Raw genomic sequence first — 25,790 nt, forward strand, 5'->3', positions numbered from 1 at the left:
ACCTTCTACATGTTTATGTTTGCGTTTCTTTACTTTTGTTTCCTCTTCAACTTTACTCTGATGGCCATTTCCATTTGTTTCAAATTCATGTTTATGTTTGCGTTTCTTTACTTTTGTTTCCTCTTCAACTTTACTCTGATGGCCATTTCCATTTGTTTCAAATTCATGTTTATGTTTGCGTTTCTTTACTTTTGTTTCCTCTTCAACTTCACTCTGATGGCCATTTCCATTTGTTTCAAATTCATTCTCCACGCTCTCCTTTCCTTTCTTGGACTTTTTACTCTTTTTTAGCTCTGACTGGTTTTCTAATTTCAAATCTTTTTTCTCCTTCTTTTTGTTCTTTTGTCTCTCTTCTTTTCGTTCTCTCTTATTCTTTTTCTTCTCAACTTTATCATCTGTAACTCCATTTTCTTCTGCCACTGTTTTTATCTCAGTTTCTGCAGACTGGCGCTCTTCCTTCCGTTGTGGTTTGTCCTGTTCTTTTTCATTTGAAATCTTTTGTTGAAAAAGAAGATTATTACAATTTTTACATGCCTTGTTTTGACACTGCAACTTTCCCCTACTAGAAAATTCATGAAGAACATTAATTTCTCGAAATCAATTAAATTTCTTACATATGGTAACACCAGATACCTGAGAAATAGCACGAGTGTGTCTGATTCCTCTTTTAACTAAAGACTAAATGCTAATTAACGTCAAAGAAGAAATGTTATCTTACAACATATTTAATTTTTAGTTGAAGTAAATGTCCATGTGTTTTAACATAATTGCTAAATGTAATTAAGAGAGTGACAACTCTTTGATTTACACAAGCAAAACATTACAGCAACATACAGAACCTATTCCCAAATATACAGCCCTTGAGTAATAATCTTAGTTTTGCCACCCAGTTCCCTGTCTTGGGATATGTCTGGGACAACAAACCGTTATTGCATGATGTTAACAAAGGCACTTCTGGTTGTTTTAATTTTACTTTTCTCACCTTAATATATTTGGTCTTCTTCTAACATTCCTTGGCTGATAATTATTTTCTTGTTGAAGAATGAATATATTAATGAAAAAAATAATATTTAACTTTAAATTTAATAATTACTAGTGAAATACAATTACTGAAACGTTAGTGTGGCTATTTAGTAAGATAATAGATCTTTATACAAGGCAACTTAACACCAACATGGTTTTGTAAGGAGTAATTTCAATTAAATTTGAATTCTACTTAAGAATGTCCATTGAGTACATAAAATTCAAGGTATGTTTTACAAAGAATATCTTAAAGAGTTTTTTTAAGAACTCTTAAAGGTGCATTGAAATGATCTGAGCAAGAAAGCTGTGCTATATATTTTACTTTAATGCTATGCTCTATGAACAATGTAAATTGTTTGTATTTAAATAGAAGTTTTTCAGATTGAAGATTTATTTTCTTTAAAAATAAGTTTAAGTCAAGAGAGAATATTTTATGACTTAAATGAAGTTCTGTTGACTCAGTATTAATGTTCCAGCAAAACAATGTACTTCAGATTCAGTGTCCAGAGCTAATATTATGTTCATATCTTTTAAAAAATGTGTTTCTTTCCTTCCTGGCTCTTATATTTGGATTCTTCAGAAAAACTGCAAATAGATGTAACTGGAATCATCAAATCAGAAACATGAAGCATAATCAACAGGGGATTAATGCCAAATCTATGCCTACGCTCTTCCTCAAAAGAATGTGGGGGGAGAGCATCTTTACCTCAACAGAGAAATGAGATCTGTGACAGCTTTCTAATAGAAGCAATACATGTACACAATCACAACAACACCCTACCAAAACATGCTAAGCTAGTAATGAAATAGCAAAGAATTAGGCACTGACAAAAATGTCAGGGTGAGTCCACAATTTGGACAAAGAAGTGGGAGGAATTTCTGTCATGAACTGGAGGATCTTCTCTCTCCCCACTAATGAGATCGGTGAGCTGGGTGCTGTTAATTTTTCAGTCCAATACACATAAATTTGGGGCCAATAAAGTTCTGAAAAGATATTTGATTCCATCTCAGTGTGCACTAAAAGACTGGAACCAAAGATAAAGGTAGTGGGTTTTCCTTTCTTTATGTACTAGTAGCATTAAGTTGAATTAGCCTTCTGATTATCATGTCACAATCGTGTCACTGTGTCCAAGTTTTCAATCACAACCTACCCAGTATTCACAACTACTTCAGCAATAGTCTGTTCCACAAGTAAGCAATTCAGTCTAGAAATATTATATTATAACAGAATCCATGGTAACAACAGGAGACAATGTTTCTGCCAGCATCTACAAAAGGAGTCTGAAAGGCTTTCCTTCCAGCATTTTGAACCACATTCTTGTTGTATGATGTTGTACCTCTAACTTAACTTACCTTTCTGGTTGCTTCTGAGAAAACATCCCACACTTGATCTTGTAAAGTGCTGTCAGTAATTCTCAAACTGTTCTTGATCCAATTCTGTGCAGGGAAAAACCAGCAATAACTGAAAATGTGCACCTCTGATTTTCTTTCTTAATTACCATATATTTGGTTCTTGGATTTATTTTTCATTTAAGAATCTAATCACTGCTTCTGACTAAGATCTGGTTACAAGTTACTGCTATGAATCTCTCAAGCCTCCTTACTAAAATGTACTATGGCTATGTACATAATGCCTATGTACTGTTATGAGGCTACACCACTCTGAATTGCCTCACCAACAGCAATCCCAAAGAGGTTAAGTATATACAAAAGATAATCCTCAAGCTTTTGAATACAACTGGTTATGTTAATGTCCTACCAAACCTTCTGACTGTTCCCATGAGTTAAAACATTAAGGATCTGATCTTATTTATTTGTGTACTGGACAGATGGTCATGCTCCTCAATGGATATCTTAGTTTATTACAGAAAAGTAAAATTTAAACAAATGTCTCGATGTAAACATTTGAAAGTTGTTTGGGTTATTGCAGGAGCTCCTGGTGAAACAAAGCCATAAATTTCTACTTATCTGTTTACACTATCAGCAACAGATCAACTTTCAGAACCATGGAATTCTATATAAAACCTAATGTAAAGATTTTTGCATTGCACTGAAAATCCCAAGAAAGGTGCATTAGTAAATTGAACAATGAACTGCAAAAACATTTGATCTTTCACTGCAACATATATTACCAAAAAGAAAGCGGCTTCTTGACAATATAATTTTCCCTGCTTAGAACATTAACTTTCTAGAAAAGTATTTTAACCTTCAGCTCACTAGCAGCAATTTCACCACAGTTCTATTAGGTTCTATTTGAGTGCTTTGGGAGCAAGAATGATCTTCTCTCAGCCTCACCATCTGAGGCACAAAACAGAGAGGGTCAAAAAAAAAAGGCAGCTTGTCAGTAATTCTTTACTGATACCACATGAAACATTTGGAATTTACTTTAGTGAAGCGTGCAGTGTGGAAGATTCTGTCAGAATACTGAGTAACAGGAAAACTCTCAAAACAGGATCTTGCCTTCACCAGGGAAAAACAAAGCCAGAGAAATAAAAAATCTTTAAAAGTATGTCTAAGAATTTGGACATTCAATAGAAATTGGAAATAGGGAAAAAAGAAAGGTATTGAAAAAAAGAACAATTTAAAGATTATGCTTAAATGGTGAGTCTCTGGCTTAATATCTAATTAAACTGGCACACAAAGATTCCTTTTAAGCACGGAAATGTATTTTACAAATATTGCCTATTTGAAAGTCAGGCATTACACCATCTATACCAATGCCCAAAAAAGCAATTTGTCCCACCTTTGTTAAAAGAGAGTAGCACTTCCTAAGAAAGTCTATTTTTAAGCTCACTGCACGGATTACTACAAATCTCCATTAAAACATACCTGAAACTTTACTTTTTTTCTTGGAATGTTATCAAAGGCACGCATCTGCTCCAGGATGTTCCGCACTTTAGGGCTTATATTTGGCTTCTTCATTACTTCATGGATTTTCTAAATAAGAAAAACAGAATTAAATCAGAAAAGCAGCATAAGGATCAAATGGTACATCCAAGGTGTGCAAGTCTGAAGTACACTGGAGAGAATCACCCAGCACCCACAGCTGGTATAGTCTGTTCACAGGAAATGTTCAAAATGCATGAGAAAAAGACTGATCTTTGGTTTAATCACAGATCATTAGATGCATCAAAGTTACCTATCTAAGCATTTATACCTATACAGTAAGCACAGGCAAGCAGGACTGCTCACCAGTGCTTTGTGATGTACAAGTTACAATCTATAATAAATACATTTTAAAGTAAAGAAACTGTACCATATTAGGGATTCTTGCAGCATGAAAAAGACCTTTATTAAGAAAAGCAATTGTCAACTTATTGGTTTTTTGCAAGCTTCTGGAGTTAATTCTGACAAATCAGGCTTACTTAGATGCCACAGTTTGATATGTTTTTCTTTTGGCAGCAGTGCCAGCTTCCGCAACTATTAATCCCTGTAAGACTGTTCAGGATATTCCCATGCTAAGGGTGTCAGCATAAGAGAACAGAGATTAGGCCAGGGCAGTTCCTCATGGCAGTTCCTTGAACAGCACTGCTGCTTGTGGGGGTGATAAATGGCTGAGCTTCCTGGTACTTAAAGACGCAGCCACTGGACACTGGAGAGTCTTCCTGTACTAAGGTTTTGTGGATGTGTTAAGACTATTGGAAAAGGGTGTTTGGTAATAATCCCTCAGCTTTCTGTGTAGGAAGAACTTACTTCTGAGGCAGGCTTACAATGTTCATGAGCAGTAGCTCTCACATCATGCTGCCTTTAACAATGTCCTCAAACCATGTTCAATCTCAACCACTACTCATCTTTGACTGTATTACTCATATACCTTGCGTGTGTGTGTAGCTTAGTACCTTGTTAGATTGTGTTCTATACAAGATAGAAATCAACAAATCTATGTATAAAGGTGATTAACTTTAAAGGTGTTACTAATGGGGTTTTAAAAATGTGTTTGAGTTCCTTCCACAAATCAACGAATAGCCTTAAGAGGGCAGATTCTTGCACAAGACAGAAAGGGTATTAGACAACTGTGCTGGAGCCTCTCTTGTTCAACATATTTACAAAATATCTGACAAGACGACAGGAAAATTTTCCTGATGATTGTGAAGCTATTCAGGATAAGGACTATAAGGACTGCAGAAAGATTTTAAGAAAACGAGTGACTAGGTAATAAAAGGGTAAATTACAGCCAACACAAATTCATGTAAAGCAGGATGCAAAGGAAAAGCAGTCTTAACTTCACATCTAAAATGGTAGGCTTTAAGTTGACCGCTGGAGCGTAGACACAAGATCTTGGGTTTAAAATAGCCAATTCCATGAAAATGCCAGAACAATGATCAGCAGCAGCAAAAAAACAAAACAAAAAACCAAAAACAGATTGGCTGGCAAAAATCACTTTCAAAGATACAAAGAAGGACACAGAAAACATCATTATGACACACAGTAAATCTATGGTTCATCCATATCTTGAACTCTACTTCACAAACATACAGTAGAACTGGGAAGACTTCAGAAGACCAAAGAGATAACTTACATATGAAGAACAACTGAGCAGAGTAGAATTTCTCAGCCTGGAGCACACACTCAGTGTGCAACTGAGAAAACTACATTAAATCAAACTAGTAAGAGATAAATTCAAAACAAACAAAAGATACATTTCTTACCAGGATAAGCAAAAGACCTACCTAAGACATGCCAAAAGAAATTTGAGGATATTGGGAAAAACAGATCTCTGGTTTGATCCAGTATAGCCTTTCTAGCGTCTGTAACAATTATAAACAATAGTTATTTATCATATCTGGATATAATACAAACTTACCTGAATCCACTCCTGCTGTTTGGCATCTCCTTTGTTAGTTTTGGCTTCAAAACCTTTTCCACCATATTTCTGGTCTTCACTTACGCACTTCACATGTTCCTTATAGTCATCACCCCTGAACATACGAGATTTTTAACCACAGGTCACAGAGATGCTTCAGTCCTTTGAAACGTGCAACACCTAATCAACAAGTTCAGTATGTTCCAAAAGGAACATTATTGCCAATTTCACTCTCTCTGCAGTAGCAGAGTAAATAACAGCTGTTGATGACCAGAAGCTGAAAGCTCTGTCGCTGATGCCTGTTTACTGTTGAGGTTTAGTTGTCTATGAGGTTCAAACTTGGATGATTAAGCCTAAGTTTCTATAAAAACATGTATATTTTTAAATACAAATATTATTATTCAGACATAGCCACATTTAATTCTAAAAGACCACAGGAAAAAACTTGTATTTGTGACAACCTCTGCAGAGTGAGAAAAGCTATTTCACATCCTTTACGTACCAGAAATCCTTGCCACAATCCATGCAAGACAGGCACTGACAGTTTCTGCAGATGTTCACATGCTTTTCAACCTGTGCTTTCTTCACAGCTTCTCCACATGCATTGCATGTGAAAACCACCATGTTGGCGAGTGGTCAGGAGCTTCCAAGAAGTGAGTATAACCTCCTTCCTCCACATACAAGCACAACCCTAGAAACACAAAGAGATCTTACACTTGCGGCTTGAAAAAAACACGTGGATGGCCGAAAAGCACCTGCGCGTGCACCCACCCACAGACGGGGCGAGCAGTCCCATCCTGCAGGTGCAGGAGCTCGCCTTGCCTGACACCCTGAGCACAGGAGAGAGCAGTGACCCGGGAACCAGCACTCCCAGTACTCACCCCCGCAACCTGGGAACCAGTAACCCCCAAACAAGGAACCAGTAACCCCTGTACCCGCCACCGCAAACGAGGAATCAGCAATCCCTGTACCTGCAACCCCAACCTGGGAACCAGTGACCCCCAATCGAGGAACCAGTGACCCCCACACCACCCCAAACCGGGAACCAGTAACCTCCATATCCATGACCCCAATCGAGGAACCACTAAACCCCATACCCACCGCCCCAACCCGGGAACCAATGATCCCCCATTACCACCACCCAACCAGGGAAACAGTAAACCCCAACCCAGGAACCAGCAATCCCTGTACCCCCTACCCCGATCCGCCTCCTTTTCCCGGCACGACCTCCCCCAGCCCTTCCGTCCCGCTCCCCTCAGCAGACCCGTCCCGGCCGGGTCCAGGCGAGCGGCGCTGCCGAGGGGTGGCCCGGCCACACGGCGTACCCGCCACCCGCGCACCTGGCCGGCAGCCGCTGCTGCTGTGCCGTGCCGCCGCTCCTGCTCCCTCTCCCATTCCCCTTCCCGTTCCCGTCCCCTGCACCCCCGCACCTCAGCGGCCGCCGCCTCCCGCAGCCGCCCCGCGCGGCACGTGCCGCCGCCCCGTTCCCGCCGCGCCTCGGCCCCGCTCCGCCCGGCGCCTGCGCCGCCCCCGCCCCGCCCCGCGCTGCGCAGCGGAACGGGAAGGGCAGGGGCAGGGAAGGGGAAGGGAAAGGGAAGGAGCGGCGGCGGAAGTGGCCGGTGGCGGGGATGGAGCTGGGAGGTGGCCGGAGCCGGTAAGCGCTGGGCTGGGCAGGGCCGGGCCGGCTCCCGCCCCTCGGCCGCTCTCCCGCCTCAGCCGGGCGGCGCCGCGTCCCCCCCGCCCGCAGCCCCGGCCCTGCGGCAGCGGCTGCTCCGACACCGGCCAGAGCCCGCTCTCTCCCCTCGGGGCCCTCTCCCCTGTACCCTCTGTGCCTTTCTCCGTGAGACACCTCGAGCCTGAGCTCAGCTGGGCCAGGCTTAATCATACTTACACATCATAAATAGCGACTGTGTTGCGGGGGTTCCCCCTGTTCGGGAGCGGCTCTCCATGCTCGCCTTTCCCGCTGGGAGACAGGCACCTGATGGCTGAGAGGCAGTTCGCTGGTTGTCAAAGTATTTGCAGGATGCCGTGGTGGGAGACGTACACAGAGAAAGCAACTGCTTGGCAAACAGATGTGGTTTCTTTATTTGAAAGCCTGGTAGAAGACATGATAAACGTTCATAGAGAAGAAGCACAATGTAATAGCCCACGTTGTAATACAGCAGGAGGCAGTGAATCACAGAGTAACAGGATAAACTAAAAAGTGGAACCTTTGGTCCTCATGAGAATTGAGAATAGGGCAACCACTTTCTGGTCATGTTTAACCCAAAGTGGTCTTTCTGCTTCATTAGTTAGAACGGTAGAAGTTCCAATTGTAATAGTCGGAGTTCTCATTTACAAGTGTGCAGGGGAAGAATTACATCTTTCTTTAGAAAAAAAAGAAGTATAGAATTAAATGTAAATATGTTCAGTGGGAATTACTTGTATTTTCAATCTGTTCTAAGAAGGATTTTTTTCATTTGAACATTATATTGTATTAAAAAATAACTATGTCTAATCAAAGCCACATGGGAAATGTATTTAGCTAGGACAGCAACAAATATGTCTTCAATAATACTAGTACTATATTCTCCCCTTTCAGTTTAGAGGGTGAGGAAACTGAGGTTTACCTTTACAGATGATATTAATTTTGCAGGCATGATGTGTTTTTGCCTTAGAATCTAGTTCTTGTCCAAGTTGTCTAAATCAAGGTGTGATTTTTTCTGGTTATAGAGTTCAATTTATTGGCAGCACCATTAGATTTTTGCAGAAGCTCTTTGTTGTAAGCAAAACTTCATTAAAATCAGTATTTCCTATGTATATTGCTGTGCCTCTACAGGTGAGCAGTACTGTGACTCATCTTTAATCAGAAAAATGTCATTAGAGCTCACATTGCAGGTGTAAACTGTAGTCTGTTTCCTTCGGAAGCTAAAACAAATTGTGAAAATGTTCCTAATATTTTAAATTAATTTTGCATTATAATATTTAAAATTCATCTTAGCATTTTATTTCATTGTAGGTAATTTAAGTGATTTTCTAGCATGGACACTGTTGCTAGCCATAGTTGTCATCTTCTCCAGCAGCTACATGAACAGCGCATTCAGGGGCTTCTCTGTGACTGCATGCTGGTGGTAAAAGGTGTATGCTTCAAAGCACACAAAAATGTATTAGCTGCTTTCAGTCAATATTTCAGGTATGTGATAGAAAATTCTTCTTTTTAAAATGATAATTAAATGCTGTTGGTTGAGGTTTTCTTTGAGAAGGGTATTTTTTTCTGGTAGTTGCAGAGTAAAGTAACTGTTGGGAATATAATGAGAAAAGGGAAATTGTTTGTCCAGAGATAAATCTGTGTCAGGTATTCATACTATGCTGTTGGATTGTTGGCATTTTCCTGATCCTTACTTGCTTATAGTGCCTCATATAATGGATTCTGGCATAGACCTGCATTCAGTATTTCATTAAGGAAAGACAACTGCTTAGAAGGAACATAGAGTACATGAACAGAGCCAGATAAGGGATATAACTGATGAAACATTATTCACTTCTGAATAATGTGACTTGTTTCATCAATCATATATTCAAAATAAAATTTGACCATATAGGTTACTATCGAATCTCTGTTTAGAACAGATTCTCAGAGATAACAACTGTGTTTTAAAGTAATACAGGTGACCCATTATGCCATATCGCTGGTTTCTTTCCCTTCTGTGCTGCCCTCAATTGACCCTCCAAATTTTGGAGGATGCTGCATCTCCTGACTTAGTGTTTTACATTACTTATCTAACTGCTGTTAGATCTGGCAGTTTTTAGACCTTGTTTTTTGAAGCATCTCTAAAGTAAGAAAATTATTTCTATGTTACAACCAGGGAAAAAAGATAAGAGGTTCCTTTTTCTCTTCTAGTGGTGTAATCCTGCTGATGAAGTGCAATTATGCTCAAAGACTGAATTTTTAAAGTAGTTAAAAAGAACTAAGCACTCAACTCCTATTAAAATTCAATAGGATATAAGTGGCTAATTAATTTAGACTCTCAACCCAGATCTGTTCATTATAGTTCTGGTTTTAATTTAGATAGGATAGTCTCGATTTCTGAAAGAATTTTGATATGGACACTGGCTTCAGAGTAGCCTCTGCATTTCTAAAGTTTAGGCATAGGGTCTCATTTCCTTAAGATTTAGAGCTCATTGATATTATGCCCACCTTTAAACAAAACCTAATTTGAAAGTTTGGCCACAAAGAGGAACCATCAAGTTTGGGGCATTTTGTAGCGAGGAAAATAACTACATAGGAGTGACCTGACCCCGTTTGTTTATATGTCATTGTTTGCTGTGAGAGTATCAGGTTAGAGACTGGGGATTTTAATGGGAGGGTGTGAAGTTCTTGATTGAGACAGAGTATGAACCCACTTAATCTAGGACTAGTTGTGAATGTGAAGAGCTACAGCTCTGAATGCGAGAATACTTTACATCTAATAGTAAGTTTTGTGAATTCATTTACTTTAATGATTTAATGACAATTCAGTGGGTATTGGTTGCACTGTTGGTTTAGGCTTACGTACTTGTGCTCTTTATTATTCTTTTACTTGGTTGTTGTCTAGTGCCAGTAAAAAAAGTACTTCTTTGGATATGAGATAATAGATTGAAAATAATGCCATCTTCTTGCTTAATGTCGCCATCCTCCTGTGTATTTGTGGTGAAAGAACTAATACTAAGAACTTTAATAAGATTTACTGATAGAGTTTGATGGACAAGCTCAGTTGCCAGAAGAGTTTAGCTGACTTGGAGGTGTTATCTTCTCCCTTTTACTAGCAAATTTCATATGTCCTGTTTTTATTGCCATGATGAAAGGAGAAACACCATTCTAAGTAAAACAATGTTTGAAAATTGTCCGTAAATACTCCACTGCACTTAATATGTGAATAACAGTGGATAGGGAACCACAAGGATAGGGTGTCATTTCAAAACATTAAAAATACAAAATTGAAATTATATATGGATCATTTGTTTTGATTTATACTTTAAGTGCACTAATGTAGGACTAATATATGACAAGTAATTGAGACATTTTGAGACTGTAAAAATACAGCACTCTAGGTAAGGCCTTAGAGTATAAATTGTTTCATACCAGACAGTCTATTTGAGGTGTATGTGTATTTTTCTTATTAAAGTGCCTGTGAATAATTTCTGTTTGTATTTGAGTATTTGCCTTATTTTATCAGGACCCTTTTCCAGAATTCTTCAGGCCAGAAGAACGATGTATTTCACTTGGACATTAAAAATGTAGGTGGCATAGGCCAGATCTTGGACTTCATGTACACGTCTCACCTGGATCTTAGTCAGGACAATGTACAAGCTATGCTGGACATTGCACAGTGTCTCCAAGTGCAAAATGTGCTGAACATTTGCCACACCTTTTTAAAATCTTCTACAGCTGTAGAGCAAGCAGCCAGCATGCCTTGTAATAGTGTATTTTCACTGCAGAATACTTTGGCTACAGATGGGAGCTGTGCCAGTGACGGTTATGGGACAAACCTGTTGCACGAGTGCTCATCTGACACACAGGCCAATAAAGTCTTGGCTGACCACCATTCTCATGCATCGCAGTCTGTTAATCTGCACACACCCCCAGGTGACGCACAGAAACAGCCACAAGACTCCTTAGATGGCAACTGCACAGAGCTTCCATTTAAACAACCAAATTACTATTACAAACTACGCAACTTTTACAGTAAACAGTTCTACAAACAAAATGCTTGCTCTGATCATGAGAGAGGAGCAGAACCATCCTTTTCTTACAACACACCCACAGAAATAAACGCAGTGGAGAATAATTCTTGCACTGTCAGTCACTCTGAGTGTATTCTGGAAACTTCTGATCATTTACCATCAAACTTTCTGGTTCAGTCTGGGAACGAAGCTGCTCCAGACCAAGATGCAGAAAGCACACTTATGCAGCCAACCAAAGAGATGCGGCTGAAAAAGGCAATACACCTCAAAAAGTTAAATTTTCTGAGATCTCAGAAATCTGCAGAGCAGCCACCTGAGCCTAAAAGGGATGACAATAGAGCACCAGAAGTAATTGAACCTGTAAATGAAAGTACCACAGACATGACAAATGTTAGAGTTACTGATGAAAAAGAAGATGAAGATTTAGTGAATTCTGAGAATTTTGAACAAACTGTTGAAATGGAAAGATCTCAAGGTTCTTTGGAACAAGAAGGACAATCACAGACTCTTCAGTCACAGAGACAATATACTTGTGAATTATGTGGAAAGGCTTTCAAACATCCAAGCAATTTGGAGCTTCATAAAAGGTCTCATACAGGTACAGTTATCAGTTACTTGGTCTGCAGACCAAATATTTCAGTTAAAGAGACTATCTTGCAGTGTCTCTTGATTCAGAGATGCTGGTTAAGGGTCTGCTTTCAAAAGGTGATGGTTTTGTGGTTTGTTTGGGTTTTTTTTTAAGTGAATAATCATACAGAAATAAAGACTGTAATACTGAATTTAGCTGAGAGTTGTAGAAAAATATGTCCTATGTATTTGTTTGGGTGCTTTTTTAAAGAATGTTGTTTGAATTCAATGAAAATGAAATTTCAATGAGAACTTTATTTTTATCTTGCATTGAGATGAGTGATTTCTAGTCAGTTTGTCAGGTGGCCCAGAAGTTTCAGCCAGATAGCAATAAAAAGTGTAAATGAATAAGTGATACTACAAGTGTTCTAGAACACCTCATTTCTCTCTGGTCATATATTCATTGTGAGATACAAGTAATTGGTGTTTGGTGGTCATGTTTTTTAACTGTAGAAATATTTTTTATAACAACTTTCATTGTGTTTACCTAGAGAGTAAGGCTCTTGCAGACAAGTAGGCTGCAGAATGAATGGGAATTTTGAAATAATTTACTTTGTTTAAAAAACTCACAAGTAATATTTTTAAACCTAACATAGATTTATTTCTAAGTACCTTTTTATTCTAGTGAAAAACAAGACTTGGTCTGACTTTGAATTAATTAATTTGTCTGTTCAATTTAACCAGCATTTTCTATTATTAGATATACTTTTTTTAAGGAGTTTAAGAATTACCTTATCTAGTCAGGTAATACTATTGATTCAAAGTCAGAGATAGCATTATTCCTGATTAAGCTGTTGAATATTTCTTTTTCCCTGTATTAAATATACAAACACATCTCTCTCAATCTTGTCAAATAAACATCACTTTGGAAATGAGCATACATGTATTGGTACTTTGACAGTAAATATGAAACCCTCTTAGCAGACGTTAATTTATTTTGTTAATTGGTCCTTAGTATTAAAAGTTTATTTTTCCACATTATGAGTAGAAAAATCTTTCCAGAACCTGAAAATACAGACATTTTGCATTAGCTTCGTAAAGTTTTCAGTTGTTACCTTTGACTACTTCTGTATGTTCATACTCCTTATACTTTTTTTTTTTAATTTGGTCTCCTGTGATAGAGTTGTATGTCTCTTTCCTAGATCCTCTCTTTGCCTTGTATTTTTTTGAATCTTATCCAATTTGAGCTGACACCATCAGATATATTGAAATATCCTAAAAATTTCAGGAAAATAGGTGATCAGATGGAAGACAGAGCATCTAGAAAAGTCCCAGCTGAGGGAGAGGCTGCAGTAACATTTGAGTTTGTGCTAGAGACGCCCCAAGATTCAGGAATTCCATGCTGCTTTTCATACACTGTTTTCTTCCAGCAGTTTTTAAAAATTCCAGACTTGAATGCTTCTTAGTTTGGCATCAACATTCTTCTCTAGATGTGCTAAACTAAAAGTTCAAGAGCGTAAGTTTAACAAATAATAAGCACATAAAAGGATGGGAAAACTGAAGCAAGAATATGACTAGAAATGCCTGGTTGCTTCCCTGTTATCCTTGGGTCACATTATTTTGTTTTTAAATATCCAACTAGTGCAAAAAGAGTACTTGGAAAACTGCAGTGGACAGGCAGTAGGATGTTAATATAGGCATACGGGGCACATCTGTATTGCTGACTTTAGATACACTAGCAGTTAAGTAATATTAGTGTATACTAAAAGCCATTTCTATTCACTTGCCACTTCAGAAAGCACAGCAGATTGCTAGCTAATCAATTTTATTTAAAAACATTTATCTTCTAAAACTAAGCAAAAGGTTTAGCAAGCATTTAGCTATTACAGTGCTCACTGAAAGTCCTTCCAATCTGGCTTTGCTGAAGAGATAAGATACTGAAATGGATCTTTCACACTGGAAAACCTGTTTTTAACCCACAAATGACAATTCTTTCAACACAAGTGCAGTGGTGGTCTGGTTGTCAAGAAAAAGTGTGCGTGAAATTCTCTCTCCCTGACCAATAGGAACTACTGAAGAATTCACAGGTTTGCATGATTGCATTGATGAGTTTTCTATGTGAAGGCAGCCATACTGTGTGCAACACAGGTTGTTGTACTGGGATGTCTGGCTGTTTTAATTCTATTGCTACTGGATACTTAAAGGAATCTCTAAAGAGAGCTTACTCTCATTGACTTTGACTGATTTTGACTTGACTGAATGTTATAATTTGTTTTTATTATATTGACATGTCTGAAAAAAAGGAAGCAAGTATATTTCTCTTATACAGTCCATACCTGTCCAAAAACATCCAGTGTTTTTGTTGGGATTTTTAAGAAATATTTTCGGGGAACATCTCAAAAAACTACCCAAAACAAATCCAGCCCCATGGAATGAACCCTTGGCAGGATGGAACACAACAGGACAGAGTAATGCTGTCATAATACATTGTTGATCCTCAACCTTTTAATTCTGAGCTTTGCTTGAGTGCCAGCATTCCATGTCTTAGTGGGTCTTGCTCCTCACTCTTATGATCTTTTCAGGAATACCACTTCTGCATTTCATGCCTTTCTCCTCTGGAGCTGATACACCATGGCTTTGATCCCACTATTGTGTACTTTATCTTCATCTCTTCTTGTAGAGTGCTGAACGAGAAGGATGCAGCAGGGGACAGAAAACACGAAGCAGTCCAAGGGTTCAAAAGTGAAGTCTCATGACTGTTTGTTGAAGCATTGTCTTAATTGTAGCTCAGTTATTGCTTTTTCCCAAATTTTCTCTATTGCTGCTGATCCAGCCCTGGTCTTTGGGAAGATTAGTGTCCTCAGATAGAGTTTTTTGGTTTGGAATTAATTGACAGCTGTAGAGTCATAGAATACTTTAGATTAGTTTGGATCTCTGGAGGTCATCTAGGCCCATCCTCTACTCAAGGCACATCAAATTACATTGGGTTATTTTGCTCATGACCTTGTGTAGTCAAATCTTGGACATCTCTAAGGACAGAGATTCCACCTCTCTAGGCAATCACTTCCAGTGTCTGACAGAGATTCCACCTCTCTAGGCAATCACTTCCAGTGTCTGACCACCCTTGTGGGGAAAACATTATTTTCTTATATCTGATCGGAATTTCTCATGATCAAACTTGTGTCTGTCACCTCTTGTCCTAAAACTGTGTACCAAGAACAACCTGGTTGCATCTGTCTTCCCATGTAGGGGAAGGCAGATGTTCCATGTAGAAGAATAAGATTTCCCATTTGCCTTCTTTTCTTAAGGCTCCAGATACGGTCTCACCAGTGATAGGCAGAGAAGGATAATCTCCAGTTTAGCAGCTGCACTCTCACTAATACACCCCAAGGTACAGTGAGGCTAATTGAGCAACAGGGTACTTGATAAGCCCAGTGTTTTGGAATTTTATGCAAGTGCAAAATGGTTCTCCAAAACCTAATTTGATGTTTCTGTTTCAAACAAAACTAGTTTTATCTTTATCTTGGGGGGAAAAACTCCCAACTCTTTGTACATCATTACGATTATAATGAGTTTGCCTGCAACCTACAACAATAGTTTTGAGAAATTTGAGCCTCCAATTCCCTCCCTCCCCCTCTAGTCATTTCAGAGTGGATTCCTGTTCAGATACTAGTCTTTAGGTCTGCAGTAATTTTTTTTTGTGTGTGTAGGTAATTTCTGCAGAAATTGCTACTAGTGTTTTTTATCCTCCATTTCAAATTACCTTGATGCTTTGACAATTTTCAGAATCCTTCCCAGTTGCTACAGATATGGCTCCCCGTTGGTTTCATTTAGATTTGTGTTGTCAATACCAGAAATTTGCATGTTTAGAGCCATAATGAAATTAAATTAAGCCTCAGTGCTCTTTATAGGTGAGTTACTGGTTTCATAATTTTTATCTTTAATTGAATAAAAGCTTTTTTAAAACTGCCAGAAGATTTCCATTCTTCATTAAGTAGATAAAGCCTCAAGTTCTCAGATTAACTGCAGGATTGCTATCTGTGGAGCAACATAACTGTATGTTTACTCTGTGTTTTAAAATCTAAAGAGAATTGCATTTAGTCCTTGATCTTAAAATATGTGGAAAGAACTTTATCTGCTTTGGCAGCAGGAAAGGAAAATGGAACCTCAGCACTTGAGTATGGTAGATGTTGCTTGTAACATTTCTAAGGGTGGAGGAAAAATACTGATGTAGAGAATACTTGGTGGAAGAGAAGCCAAGAGGTGTTCTGTAAAGTGAGGAAAACTAGAATTAAAAAAGTAAATAAAAGTCTATAGACACATTTTTGAATAAGCACAAAGATGAAACACATTTTAAGATCTCTTTTTCTCTTTGGAAACATCTGATTTCAAAATCACATGGATTTAGACTAGTTTTGTTGCCCTGTACCAGTGGGCCAGATTATATATGTCCTTTAAATGTACAGTTAGACTCATCAAAGATGATTAGAAATCTGACTGTCATTGAATTCAGTGATATTTGAGCATTATTATTGTTTTAAAAAGTCTAGAAGTTGCACAGAGAATTTTATCTACAGTGTAAAAACTAGGAACTAAGCAGAGAAAAAAACCAACTTTATGAAATACTGTGGAGGAGAAAAAGTTATTACAAAAACATACTTGTCTTATATTGACAGCTAGAGAATTGAAGTATTGTGCAGTCACATTTTAGACTGAGTGTCAAGTTATTTTGAAAAGCTAAAGTGGGCTGCGCTTGTTTTTTACTAAAGCTGCTCACGTGTTTTTGGAGAATCAAGAATACCAGTTTTATATGTATAAATTCAGAATTTTGGAGAAAAATACATGGGTTAATCTGCAGACATATAGGGTGAGAATTTGAAGGCAAATATAAGGAAGCGAATGGCTACGTGCTGAGCAGAGGTGTGCGGTACACACTGAAACTGGAAAACAGAACCCTGTCAAATTGGCTTCTCTACATTCCTCCTTCTTTTTAAGATTATGTCTCTGTACAAGTGAAAAAACAGGTGCACTTCCCATCATTGTTGTTGTAGGATCTTGTCATCTATTCTGTTCTTCCTGGCAATATGATACAGCTTTCAAAATGAAAAAAAAAAAGTATTTAAAAAAATTAAAACCTGCACCCATTCGTATCAGAACTCTTCTACCTACTCGTTTTGAATGATCAATTCTGTTTCTGAGCAAGTCTGCCTTACAAGTTTTATGGTAAATGCTGTACTTCCCTCTTGAATTTCCCCTTAAATACATGGGTAAGTGTCCTTTTGGGGATATTTTTACTTTTAAGTTACATGTTTTAAAAGGAAGTGTACCAATTGAAAACATTTTTTTTATTCCATTGCAACTATTAGAAGTTCTATGTTCTGTTTCTTCTTTTAGGTGAGAAACCTTTTGAATGTAACATTTGTGGGAAACACTTCTCACAGGTGGGAATATTTTATGTATTATGGTACTTAGACTTGAAATGCATCTATGTGTTGATTCTAAAAAACTTGGGCTTAAGTCTATAGATAAAGATTTTTTTTGTTCAAAGACACTTCACTTTAGGGATAAATTATTGTCTTATTTGAAAGTAATATGTTAAGTGGTTTAGATTTCTTTGATGCATTTTGTACCTTTGATTCTGTCTGCTCTCAATAGATGTGTTATGTATTTTACCTTCAAATGAATATTTAACTATCCAGAGACACACTATATTTGAAATACAGAGAACATTCATTTACAAACTGTTCTTTTGACTTATGCTTAGGGATATGTGTGAATAGCATTTTTACAGTGTCTGAAAAAAGTACAGGTTAGAATTTTCTATGATGTTGTGTTCACAATACAGTTTTATCTTCCTAAATGGCATAAATTATTAAGCAGATTTGAATCAGATAAAAAAGTTTGTATCCATGTAATTGGGCTTAGTTTCCTTCAGTGAGAACATCACTGTCTGAAGTGACAGAACTCAGCTATGATTTAAAAAAAAACCTCCTGTAAAATTCTGTACTTACATACAGGGCCTAAGCTTTAGCTGTCTTAATTTGCCCTCCAATGCTTGCTTCCTGTTCTGGGTACAGCACTTAATTTGTATTCCTGAAAATTTGGTGCCTAATTGTCTCACATTTCCAAAATGTCTATTTCTTTTCCGTTTTCTTGTTTGGACTGCGCACATCTAAGTACAGGAGACAATAAACAGATACATATTTTTATACTAAAATTAAATAATAATTATTGTTAAATAACTTTGGTATTTCTCATGGATCCTGATTTAAGAATTAGAGTTATGTGTTCTTTGTCTACCCACCCACAACTATTTGTGTTTCTCTTGTTTCAGTTTCATAGTCTACCAGTGGGACTTGTTTACCCATGAATCTGATGCAGTTGTGTCCTCCACTTGTTGCTTAATATGAATATAAGACTGAATATAATACCCTGAACAGTACTGTTTCATCATGCTTATTGAGCCATTTTGAGAAAAACTAGGTCTGCTTAGTAGACAAAGAAGTGCATTTTTATTCATTTTGATGGCTGAACTTTTGGTTATTAAAAGCAAAACATGAATATTTCCAAATTCTATTAAAAGTACTTTTGGCAAATAGTGGTACTCGGTACCACTGTTGCGGGGGAGAGAGAGTATAAAAAAGCTTCACACACTCAGAGTGTATGACAGGCATGACAGACTCCTCACGCAACATCCTTAACTAAAAAAAAAAACAAACCCCCCAACAAAACTGGAAGTTTCTGCCTTTCACTTTAACACACTCAAACAGCTCTCCTTTCCTCCTCATTACCTCACTTGCCTGAAGCTATAGGTAGATACATAGGGGTGGACAATTCCCACATGTCCAGCACATGAGCCATAGTGCTCAGCTTGGGTGCTGCAGCTGGTCATAAAGAATCTTGTGTATTCCTGAGGTACATGCTTTTGAATCCTGCAAATGAGTAAGATTCCACCTACCAGAAAGCTGCAAGGATAATTACTATCTACTTTTTGCTTAAAAGACCATGTTTGATCTTGATCTTCTCCATCTGCAGGCACAGAAGTAGAAACACTTTTATTTAAGCCTTCATGTTCAGTACTTTTGAGACAGTGCAGTCATTGTGCCTGGTGGTATTTCTGCTCCTGCTGGACGTAACTGATGTTCTGTGTGTTAGAATGCGGAGCAGAAAGTGATGGAAGTAGGGGAAATGGACATGGGAACTCATAGCTGGGAACAAGTAGCAATAAATGTGTTTGATTTTTTGAGGAAAAAGGTACCTTCTGTACTTCAAAGCTTGCATCCTCCCTTACTACAGCACACAACCTTTTGTAATGTGAACCTTTTCTGGCTGGTGATCTGGGTATCATGTTTTACCTCCTTCTGCAGAGCTTCTTTTGGGTGTTTCTATCCTTAAGGTCTTTCAATTCAAAAGCAAGCCAGTTACAAATGGACTAAGTCTAGCATATCTCTTTAGTCTCCAAATTTGTGAGGAGTGCTGTGCAACCAGTATGAGGATTCTTTTGAGCATTTTTTTTCTTTCTCTGAAATGCTAGCAAAAGTCCTCTTATGTTTTTTTCATTGACATGGCATTGTCAATGCTGCTTTAAGCAAGCTTGTGTGCCAGCTTTAAAGCTTAGGAAGAGTACAAGCTATTGATGGGGTTTTTTTGTCTTAGCACAGTTAATAACAAGCTTTGGCCTCATTAGGAGGAAATTACATAGAGTTGTAATAAATAAATGGATCTACTTGCTGCTCTCTGTAGATTGTTTTTATTCTTCATTAAAATGCTTGTATGGGAACTGTTTTAGAATGGTTGTTGCACTTCAAATTCACCTTCTGTCTTTATCCAGAATAACTTTTAAGTGCCCATGATAGGGTTTGTTTTGTGACATGGATAGAAGTAAAGGCTCTGTCTTTTATACGTTTTCTCTCAAATGCACCACTGAATAAAATTCCTTGTCTTTGCAAGGCAGAAATTATTCCATGGTTTGTCTCCTTCCTCAGACATAGGTGCCTAATGCCTCTCTTTGAATGGATTTCAGGATTATAAAGTTTGGCCTGAGAAAATAGTGGTTCAGTCACACTGCAGTCTGAAAAAAATTACAGAGGTTAAAGAGAGCTCTCTCAGGGTTCAAACATTGATACATTTGATACTGTCCTCTGTCTGTGTTTGTGTGTGTCTGCTCTACTTGAGTTCTGGTATATTGTAAGCTCTGATTACAGTGATGGATCATCACTGGTAATTTATTATCTAAAGGAGTCAAAAGAAATTACTGTGGATCTTATTTTTATTGTCTTACTGTGACTGAGGAGGACATGATAACCTTTTGCATCCCAAATTTTCTTTCCCAATGGAAAGGACTCAATGTTCCTTTAGTGTACTTAAATGAAACCAGGCAGCTATCAGTCACAGAGAATGGAAGGGTTAAAAGCTGACTGTGAAAGTATGCACGATTTAGGAACACCTGCAGCTCTTCTATCCAGACTAGCTGTATCTTGTGCTTTGAGAACTGGACTCTCAGTGGATTAGCCATTCAGAAGAACCAGTGGCTTTAAAAAGCACTTTAAAAATAGTTGGACAGAGTAAGAAGGTTTTATCTAGTCATTGTTTGGTTTGCCTGTTAGACTAGCATTCTTTTTATAGGATTGAGAGAGGAAAGATGTAATAATTAGTTACCATTAATCCCATTCATTCATTTCTGTACTTCCTTTTCTGTTTTCTTTTGATATGACTGAATATATATAGGTTTGGAGCACTTGGCTCTAGTATTTTATGGGTTGAAAAATTTCCACACTATTCTTTTCTTTTTAACCTCCTGGTAGGTGAATTCAGATATCCTCATGTAACAATATTTTATTTGTAGGACAGGGAAAATGAGACATGAACTGTATTACTAATAAGTTTTCTACTCCACTGCATTCTAGATGGTGTAATTTTCATTTATAATTGGATCTGTTTTAAACTATAGGTCTTTTCTTTTCTTAGCATTTGATCCCAGGGTTATTTTTTTTCCCCATTTCTCTTCTTGTCAACATATAATTGCATACATAAACAATTTGTTCTTGAAGTACATGGTAGTCTGTCTTTACTAGATCAGAATGCTTGAGTTCATACATCCTTTGTAGTCTTCACTGCCTTAGAAGTAGGAATAAAAAGCCAGTCTCATAGTTCCCATAATTTTTTTTATATCTACAACAACAGACTAACTGAATTTAAATGCTTAAATTACTGTCCCTTCAGGCAGGTAATCTCCAGACACATCTACGTCGGCATTCTGGTGAGAAGCCATACATTTGTGAAATCTGTGGGAAAAGGTGAGTAGAAGTGTTCACCTTAGTAAAATTAACATGATAAAATTTGGTCATGTTTTCTGCTAATCTTCATGATAAACTAAGGGCCAAGAGCTAAGGCATCATGCTGATCAATTTTGTTCAAAAGACACTGGGTTTAAATGTGTACTGATGGAATTAAAATACAGTTTTGCAGTTGTCTTGTTGCAAGTACATAATAAGGTAATTATATCACCATAGTTTGTGGTCTTAGTTTTATTTTTTGGATATTGGTATGTAGCTAAGAATATACTGTTGTGTGTATTTTGAACAGTGTGAGTCGTAATAAATCATGCAGGTTTGTACCTTTTCATCATTTTTTTTTCATTATTTGGTGATAAAATTGTTTTTACATTTTAGGGAGTTCTGAAGTATGGGAAACCTGACAAATTTAAGCAAAGCATTAAATAATTCTGCCTTCTGCTAGCTAGCAAGTGACAGAAAATACACTAATGCAGGAGTAGCATAAAATGCAGAATGAATTAGTAACATTAATAGTAAAAAGGTTGGGTTTGGGCATTTTTTCTAGTGTAAATTTAATTGGACATTGCCAGTTTCAAAACGTTTTTCTGAAATGCATCCATTTATCTGTGGTTTAGATCTTAATCTTTGTTCAGAACATCAGGCATTCATTTTACTCAATTTCTGCACGGTACTTAGTTTAGCAAAATAATAGGTCTTATAAAGACACTAATTAGGTTTCTGTACTGTGTTACAGATTTGCTGCTTCTGGTGATGTTCAGCGTCATATTATTATTCATTCTGGAGAAAAGCCTCATCTGTGTGATATCTGTGGCAGAGGTATGTGAGAACCAAAGTTTCTGCCTCTCAGGTTTTTTGACTGAAATGTGAGCAGTCATTTTAATCTCAGACTCTGTCATATTTTTCTAGGATTCAGTAACTTCAGTAATTTAAAGGAGCACAAAAAGACCCATACAGCAGATAAAGTATTCACCTGTGATGAATGTGGAAAGTCATTTAATATGCAACGAAAGTTGGTAAAGCACAGAATTAGGCACACTGGAGAGAGACCATACAGCTGTTCAGCATGTGGTAAGAATTACTCTGCATAGCTTGGTTATGTCTTTGCTCTTTAAATGATAAGTAGAAGTTCCTTTGTCAACAGAATAAAAATTAACCAAAATGGTTTCAAATTGAAATACCATGTTGTGAAAGTTACTCACCAAATCTTTTGGCTTGCATACTCTACAGTCTTTTGTTTGGTGTAACTCCTTTATCTGTCACAAGTTTAAAGAGAATTTCAGTTGAAGAGTAAAGGAAATAAGAGGAATCTACATCGTATGTGTACGTGTTTGCTAACGAGGTAGTGATACTAGCTGCTTCAAAAATAGATTTATTTTCAGAATAGTCCTTTCTGATGGCAAGTTAGGTTTGACATCACTTGGCTGTCAATGGGGTCTTTTTTTTTTTTTCTTTCCCCTCAGTTGAATACTGTTTGGTTTTAACTGCATTCACCCGTAGAGTTTGATAATAAAAACCTTTTTATTCATTTGCTTCAACCTCTGGAATAAAATCAAAACTCAATCAATGTTTCGTACCAGAGAACACCTGTTTTCAAAATCTGAGCCATACTTCCAAGTGGTCTGAAAGTGGCTCTTTGATCAATGATTCATCCTTCTATAACATAGTTCTCAGAAATTGCATTGTCTATCCTGATCTCTTATGTTACTTACCATCCTGCATACTACTCATATTTTTGTCCTTAGGTGCTATTTTGATATCATTTTATGAATTTCTAAGGAATCAGCTTTGGAGGAGGGTAGTTTCATCTGTTAAAGTCCAATTGCAGTATGTTTTATTTGCAATGCCTTGAGGCACAAGAAAAAGCCAATATTATCAGGAGGTCTTCCATCAGAATGAGGAAATATAGACATGTGGGATATGAAAGTATAAACAGTCATTTGTGTTGCTGTCCTTAAAACAGGCTTGTTTCCATCTTCCTTTATAGTGGTCTTTTGAATATTTTTCATTTTAGCCAAGTCATCTTGTACTGAGAAGGCAAAAATTGTGCAAAGAGGATTTGATCAAGCATTAAGAAATCATTGACATTATGCAAAAAATCCAAATGTATCACTCTAGTAATTTGTAATCTTACCATTATTGTTTAATGGCTGTTCTGAAAAGAAATCTGTGTTGTAAAATAAAAAGTATAATGCTGAAAATTGAGACTTCAGTTTTACTATGCATTCGTTTAATAAAGTTAATTTTTACTGATATCTGTCCTTACAAAATAAATGAGATAAAAATCAGAAATAGGTACCAGCTTACTTCTGCTATGTTAAAGAATGTGAGGTGTCTGAATCATGTAGTAATTCTGGAAATTGTTCTTTTGTTCTGTTTGTTCTTCTGCACTTTGCCACGGTTCAGCCTCAGACACTTTTTTCTTTGCAGTATGGTGATTGAGCTTATTTTAGTCTGTTGTTCTGAAGATAGCCAAACAGTTGAATATTTTTTTTTGTATTCTAATATTTGCAGCAATAAAAATTACAGCTCTCATGCATTCCCTGTCTAGAATATTAAAAAAGACTGCTATATTATGCTAGCTTACAGTTAACAAAAAAGCTAACTTTGTCAGCACTTTTGAGAATAGTTCCTTGGTAATGAACAAACCATTTCTTTCTACGATGCAGCTCTCACTGGAAGAATATAATTAGAAGTTTATCAGCATGCTGTTTTTCCAGACAAATTAAATTGATAATTTCAATTTTTTTTTTCTCCACGAAGATCAATATAAACTGAGAGCACTCACAGCTTTCAAATACTAATGGATATTCCTGTCTCTGGAGAAAAAAGCTAAACACACTTGTTGGGAAACACAAGTTAAAAAATCAGATCAAGAAGAAGAAACAAGTTAATGGAATTGTAAAAATAGATTGAACTTGTTTGAACCTGTTCTGCATAGACAAATTACCACAACTGGGACATGTCGCTTGATATTTTCTCTAATTAAAACATGTTTATTCACTTGTGTTAAGAACAAATTCTTAATCTATCACTTCTGTCTTGTAGGGAAATGTTTTGCAGGCTCTGGTGACCTGCGTAGACATGTGAGGACTCACACAGGAGAAAAACCCTACACTTGTGAGACCTGTAACAAATGCTTCACTCGCTCTGCTGTTCTGCGGCGGCACAAGAAAATGCACTGTAAGGCCTCTGAGGAGGGGCCAAATGCACTGGATGAATTTACTCCAGGGATTGAAACTTCTGACCTCGACAAGTCTCAGAGTTCTGACTCGTTTGGCCAAGAAATGTCTGTTACATTGTTACCAGTGTCTGTTAAATTTCCAGTTCGTCCAACTGGGAATTCCACTGAATTTGATAGTTCTGCAGATCCGTACTGTAAGTTGCGATCAATGGCTCAACACCACGACTCAGCAAACCAGCAGAAACTCAGCGTGGATTCTGCTAAACTCCCGAAAGCTCAGACTCAGCAACCACCACCATACGCTTACGCGGACGTTGATGTGTCTTCCGCAGAAGAACCCTTGCAGTCGGATGGTATTCCCATGATTCGCTCCTCCATGGTCAGCTTGGACGGCCACTGCAATGACCCGCTGGGCAGTCGAACATCGGCGGCCACGTACAAGAATAATGAAGGGCCCTTCTTCTCCAGCATGACCCTCTGGGGTTTAGCCATGAAGACCTTGCAGAACGAAAGCGAACTGGAACAATGAGGGCTCAGGTGACTGCACCGAAACTTCTTAGAGGCATTTCACGTTCAAGTGATTGCAATTGCACTGCAGCATAGGGGGATCAGAGCTGGTTTTTAAGCCAGGTTGCTTGGATACTGATAGGAGTCAAGATATGCATGCCCAGAACCCTGTGTAGGCTGACTTTATTTACACTGCTTCTCAGCAAAGTTCAAATCTACTTTTGGGGACCTTTGTTATTCTGTGACTGCACTGTGTAGCTCATGTGTTGCCATGATTTATTAAAACTTGCCATTTACTAAATTTGCCATTTAACTTGGAATTTTTTACCTGATAATGGAGGAAAGGATGGCCAGTGTCTAATTTCATTATATGGGTACAATTCCAAGTATGGGCCGTCAGAGCTGTGTAAGGGTGTAGATATGACAAGACAAAAATACTTAACAAATCCCTAGTGAACCTGAGTTTCAGTAGTGGCTTTCTTACCAGTAGGGTCACTGGTTTACAGGACTTGAGTATTGTGACAGTAAATTTAATGTTAAATACTGGGTAATATTTGTGATAGTGCAAAGTAACTGTATATCTAGAAACTTTATTTTTTTACAATAAAAGCTTTTTTTAGTATTTTATAAACTATTTTGCACAGCAGATTATTTGTACAATGGAGGCCAAGATCAAGACGTGAATAAAGGGAAGTTGTTTTACCCTGTA

At 37.6% G+C, this 25,790-nt stretch overlaps 2 protein-coding genes across 3 annotated transcripts in view; one reads left to right on the forward strand and one right to left on the reverse strand.

The window, feature by feature from the left end:
• Positions 1-7,190, reverse strand: part of LYAR (Ly1 antibody reactive) — a 10,799-nt gene extending 3,609 nt beyond the window's left edge. The window contains exons 1-6 of the mRNA XM_017824496.1: positions 7,092-7,190; positions 6,330-6,518; positions 5,828-5,942; positions 3,853-3,960; positions 2,377-2,460; positions 3-495 (exon numbers count right to left, since the gene is read on the reverse strand). Of these exons, the coding sequence (XP_017679985.1) occupies positions 3-495; positions 2,377-2,460; positions 3,853-3,960; positions 5,828-5,942; positions 6,330-6,451 (922 nt within the window). The 5' untranslated portion in view covers positions 6,452-6,518; positions 7,092-7,190. The remainder of the gene's footprint in view (positions 1-2; positions 496-2,376; positions 2,461-3,852; positions 3,961-5,827; positions 5,943-6,329; positions 6,519-7,091) is intronic.
• A 213-nt stretch (positions 7,191-7,403) lies between these two features.
• On the forward strand, positions 7,404-25,790 carry ZBTB49 (zinc finger and BTB domain containing 49). 2 transcript variants are annotated; one of them, XM_017824555.1, is made up of 8 exons: positions 7,404-7,481; positions 8,826-8,999; positions 11,023-12,128; positions 17,492-17,538; positions 21,320-21,393; positions 22,127-22,209; positions 22,300-22,461; positions 24,439-25,790. In XM_017824555.1, exons 2-8 carry the CDS (start codon positions 8,848-8,850, stop codon positions 25,101-25,103), a joined length of 2,289 nt encoding a protein of 762 aa, XP_017680044.1. In that variant the 5' UTR covers positions 7,404-7,481; positions 8,826-8,847; the 3' UTR covers positions 25,104-25,790. The 2 variants fall into 2 exon arrangements, with proteins under 2 accessions (XP_017680044.1, XP_017680045.1); XM_017824556.1 differs by lacking the exon at positions 7,404-7,481 and adding an exon at positions 7,600-7,965.

The sequence above is a fragment of the Lepidothrix coronata genome, unplaced genomic scaffold, assembly GCF_001604755.1.
Source record: "Lepidothrix coronata isolate B3197 unplaced genomic scaffold, Lepidothrix_coronata-1.0 Scaffold111, whole genome shotgun sequence".
Lineage (NCBI taxonomy): Eukaryota > Metazoa > Chordata > Aves > Passeriformes > Pipridae > Lepidothrix > Lepidothrix coronata.

What these genes read in the sequence shown, in the direction of transcription:
- ZBTB49 (XM_017824555.1), top strand. Translation starts at nt 8,848, where the DNA reads ATGGACACTGTTGCTAGCCATAGTTGTCATCTTCTCCAGCAGCTACAT. An exon ending in GCTTTCAGTCAATATTTCAG is followed by an intron (nt 9,000 to 11,022) that starts GTATGTGATAGA and finishes TTATTTTATCAG; the next exon opens with GACCCTTTTCCAGAATTCTT. An exon ending in ATACAGCTGTTCAGCATGTG is followed by an intron (nt 22,462 to 24,438) that starts GTAAGAATTACT and finishes TCTGTCTTGTAG; the next exon opens with GGAAATGTTTTGCAGGCTCT.